The sequence below is a fragment of the Scomber japonicus genome, chromosome 4 (genome assembly GCF_027409825.1).
Source record: "Scomber japonicus isolate fScoJap1 chromosome 4, fScoJap1.pri, whole genome shotgun sequence".
In the NCBI taxonomy this organism is placed as follows: domain Eukaryota; kingdom Metazoa; phylum Chordata; class Actinopteri; order Scombriformes; family Scombridae; genus Scomber; species Scomber japonicus.
In genome coordinates this window covers 19,130,220-19,135,114 of record NC_070581.1, presented here as the reverse complement: position 1 = coordinate 19,135,114, position 4,895 = coordinate 19,130,220, and the positions used below count along the sequence as shown (strand labels likewise).

The 4,895-nt window shown below is 44.2% G+C and overlaps 1 protein-coding gene across 1 annotated transcript; it reads left to right on the top strand.

Moving 5' to 3' along the window:
- The first annotated feature begins 2,537 nt into the window (after positions 1-2,537).
- kcna2b (potassium voltage-gated channel, shaker-related subfamily, member 2b) lies at positions 2,538-4,040 on the top strand. Its single transcript, XM_053318268.1, has one exon. It carries the CDS (start codon positions 2,538-2,540, stop codon positions 4,038-4,040), a length of 1,503 nt encoding a protein of 500 aa, XP_053174243.1.
- Positions 4,041-4,895: the final 855 nt, after the last annotated feature.

Sequence of the window (4,895 nt, the reverse complement as noted above, 5' to 3'; positions counted from 1 at the left end):
TATTATTATTATTATTATATTGGACTTTATAACATATTTCAAAACTACTCATATATTTTAGCTGATATTCTCATATTTGTGCAAACACACACATAGACTATATTGGATAATGACGATTAAATTACTCCATTTATTGTTCTCTTTGCACATACAAGCTGACCTGTGACTTTGATGCTCTGCTCACAGGTGATTACAGGCTTTGTATTGTAGGCATGGTGCCAAGTAGATGCATCAGGGGCAAATGACAAACTGCAAACATAGTTTGACATTAGCAGACATTTGTTTTCAGTTTCTATCTCTTAATGTTTTGTTTGTAAGTGTTCTCACATTACATGAGTATGTTTGGCTAAAACCCATTTCCACTCTGTGGTGGGCGATACTTCCCCTTTAATGTGGAGCAGTGAGGACTGGAGTGTCGGGAAAGGGGGAGCGCAGAGGGATGGGGCGAGGCGCGCAAGAAGCTCTTAGTATGCGCTGCGATGCCCAACTGCAGCCCACGCAGCACAACTATGGTGAATTATGGTGAAATATGAGAGACATGGGAAGAGCCGGCAGCTCACACACAGTTGGTCGTGATGAGATGACACAGCCGCTGGACATATTAATCAAATAAGGGAAGAAGGACATAAATGAAGGAATGGACTCACGACCTCTAAGCACCTTTTAAGAGGAGACAAACTGGATAAAAATACATACGTCTGCGCAACAAGAGAATCAGGGTGAATTCCTGCATGCCATTATCTGAAATTATGCTGTAGTCAAACAGATAATGCTATGCTGCTTTGTTTAATGCATGGAATATATTGTGGCTGTCCATGATCCACACGGGAGAGGGCTGCAAATGGCTTGAGCATGTCTGGCAGCTGCCACTCCAAACTAACTCACTCGCGCTTGCCAATCAACTACAACACTTCCATTTAATGTTTAAATACGCCAGTGCATGAACTTGTCTGCTTTGGCACATTTTCTGAGAAAATGTTTTTCACCTTTTAAAAACGCCATCAGAGGACGCGTTATTCCATGGAATGGGTAGTGAACATAAGCCTCCATTTGTTACTAATATGCATTATTGGTGCATTCATATGGATATTCCCAATAAGAAAAAAATATGCTGGAACTTTCGTGGAGATGAAATATAAATTAACATTTTAATGAGCTAAAAAGCACAGATGAAAAAGCTAAGGGTGAAATACGGTCCTAGCTGTTTGGCATCAAACAGGTGATTTCGCCTTAGATGAAATCTGCCGAAGTATGGGCGCTTCCGACTAGAAATACTGACAGCAACGCCTAACTGCAACATCCCTTCTTTAAGTCTGCAGATATCAGGCTAGAGGATTACCTTTACTGTTATTGATAGTGGCGTCATATTGTTCTGAAGTGGGGGCGTCACATTTTGCTGATCAGTGTAAGAATTTTAAGAATTGCTTTCACGAAAATCACTTTGTTTCCACCACATCATCGCCACTCCAGCCGACTTCAACCTGTAGCCTTCTGTAGCTGCATCACAACATGTATCTGCTGGTCACTGAGGCGAGAGGGGTAACTCCTGCATCCTCATCCCTTGTCCCCTCTCCCACTCCCACTGCTGCGTTGCTGCAGAGCTTCGGGTGATATATGGCTGGCAGAAAGGAGCTGCTTTGACCGTGGGCGCTGACTTTGGGCCGGGCAACTTCTGCTGGGCCCCTTACTCATCACCATCACAATTAGAGGACGTACTGTAAACAAGTCGTATACGAGCCTGTGAAAATAGGTAAGACTTTTTAATTTGCATTCAGATATTGCAACTTTGGTTAAAGTAGCCTGAAATACACCTGCATTTTAAGACATGCATCTGTTGTGCTATAGCCTATTAAGTGCCAAGTAGCCTACATATCATTGGCCTGTATGTCGTCTACTGGCTGTCCCTAAATTGAACTATTAATGTTATCAATGATTTGCTAAAGTTCGGTTTTAGGAGAGATTATTGGTTGCATCACACATTTAGAGAGAGGAAATTCATCTCAGAGATTGTATGGAGCACTCAGCATATAATCAGATTTGTTGGTTGTAATTGCACCCTGTGAGAGCTGATGCAGTATTACTGGCGAACATATTGATCCTGCAGTGTGCTCATATGAGGGAGAACTCATAACCTAATACACATAGACACAATGGAGCCAATGTGCTCAAATGGTTGGCCCCCACTGATGGTTATTTTCAACTGGTCCTGTGGCTGACTGTTTGCAGTAAGATCTTGAAATAGTAATATCAGTAAATTATAAAAACTTGGTCAGGAAGATATACTAATGAATGTAATTTGTTTTATGAATTTGTTTGCTTAAAATGATTCATGCTCATCCAATGCAAAAGACAAAAACATGGCACACTTGGTAATCAAATTAAAACTGCAGCATTTCTCTGCCTTCTGTCCTGTTTTTTAGCTCCTCACAGGCAGATCTGCCTGTATCTGAACCCACAAGTGTGTGGCGCCTTAATCTCTTTGTGGCCTGACGTGGCCCCACCCTTTCTGAAAGCTGCAGGTCCCATCTCCCTCCAGCATGACGGTTGCGACCGGCGACCCTGTGGACGAAGCAGCAGCGCATCCGGGTCAGCCTCATGACCAATATGACCCGGAGCCGGATCATGAGTGCTGTGAGAGGGTGGTCATCAACATCTCGGGCTTACGCTTTGAAACGCAACTCAAAACATTGTCCCAGTTTCCAGAGACACTGCTGGGCGATCCCAAGAAACGGATGAGGTATTTTGATCCTCTTCGAAACGAGTACTTTTTTGACCGGAATAGACCAAGTTTTGATGCTATTCTATATTATTACCAATCAGGAGGGAGGCTGCGCCGGCCTGTTAATGTGACCCTGGATATTTTTTCTGAGGAGATCCGGTTTTATGAATTGGGTGAGGAGGCTATGGAAATTTTCAGAGAGGATGAAGGTTTCATAAAGGAAGAGGAGCGGCCTCTGCCAGACAATGAGTTTCAGAGACAAGTCTGGCTGCTGTTTGAGTACCCAGAGAGCTCAGGTCCTGCTCGTATCATTGCCATCATCTCTGTCATGGTAATTCTTATCTCTATTGTCAGCTTCTGTCTGGAGACACTGCCAGTTTTCCGAAATGACGATGAGGAGATGTACAGTTTTCCTCTCCAATCTATGTCCAATGCCACCTCAACCTTTGACAGCTCTACATATTTTACAGATCCTTTCTTCATTGTGGAGACCCTCTGCATCATCTGGTTCTCTTTTGAGTTCCTAGTCAGGTTCTTTGCCTGTCCAAGTAAAGCTGGATTTTTTGGCAACATTATGAACATAATTGATATTGTGGCAATCATTCCCTACTTCATCACCTTGGGCACAGAGCTAGCAGAGAGACCAGAGGACAGCCAAGCAGGCCAGCAGGCTATGTCTTTGGCCATTCTCCGTGTCATTCGTCTAGTCAGAGTGTTTCGTATCTTCAAACTATCACGTCATTCCAAGGGGCTCCAGATCTTGGGGCAGACTCTGAAAGCCAGTATGCGTGAGCTGGGCCTCCTCATCTTCTTCTTGTTCATCGGTGTGATCCTCTTCTCCAGTGCTGTCTACTTTGCCGAAGCAGACGAGCCACATTCCCAATTCAGCAGCATCCCTGAGGCCTTTTGGTGGGCAGTGGTTTCCATGACCACTGTGGGCTATGGAGATATGGTCCCAACTACCATTGGAGGCAAGATTGTGGGGTCTCTCTGCGCAATCGCTGGTGTCCTGACTATTGCCCTGCCTGTCCCTGTCATTGTGTCGAACTTCAACTACTTCTACCACAGAGAGACAGAGGGTGAGGAACAGGCACAGTATCTGAATATTCCAAGCGTGCCTAAAGTCAACTCAGCTGAGGATCTAAAGAAGAGTGGTCGGAGCGGCAGTGGATCCACTCTCAGTAAATCCGACTATGTGGAGATCCAGGAGGCCGTTAACCACAGCACTGAGGACTTCAGACCAGAGGCGATGAAAACAGGAAACTGCACCCTGGCCAACACTAACTATGTAAACATCACTAAGATGCGTACAGATGTATAATGTCAGCTGCTGTAGATGGTTAACTTAAGCTGGGGTCTGTAGGGACTGTAACAGGAGGATGAAAATGTGGCTCTTTGTACTGACCAATATATGGCACCCAGTATAGGTGTCCAGAGCAAATGAGTGAGATTAACTTGGAGAAAAGGTCAGCAGAGAGACCCTAGTGTTCTCCCACATCTGAGGGACCTATGAGAGCATATCATAGAACTGCCATCTGTCTTATTTGGGACATTGTCTGTGTCTGCATGGAGTTAGTCTTACCTATGTGACAGTAGTCGTCCTGCTCGCAAAAGTAGCCAAATAGTAGCCTAACCAGTAATAATCTATATTAACAACATAAAGGGACCAGCTGTTTCTACATTCCTTCTCAAACTGCCGGGGGGGTTGTGGGTGGGGGTGCACACCAACAAAGATTTAAATCAGTGCAACATTTATTTAACACATAATTAACTTAACAGGCTATACTATCAGCATTCATGAGCAATTTCTGCTGCTCTAACTGCCAAGGTCCTGACTCAGAGAAAAACAGAATCGCTGAGATCACAGCCATTGTAACATGGGAAAACTGAATTCAGTAAGAGGGAGAGAGAAAGAGACACAGTGATACTAATACACTTTTGGCCATATGGCCAAGTGTTGCTTCATGTGAAAAAAAGCTTAATTCAAAGGACCCTTAGTGCACTGGCATTCCTCCCTTGGCCCTCACTATATATTACCTAGTACACACCAGTAGCCTCTGAAGCGAACAACAGATAGATGACATTGCTGTGCTATACTTCTGGACCACAAGAGCTCAAGCTCAAGTGGATTTACTGCATGTACACATACCAAGACTTTGCCTTTTTTTGTTTTCAG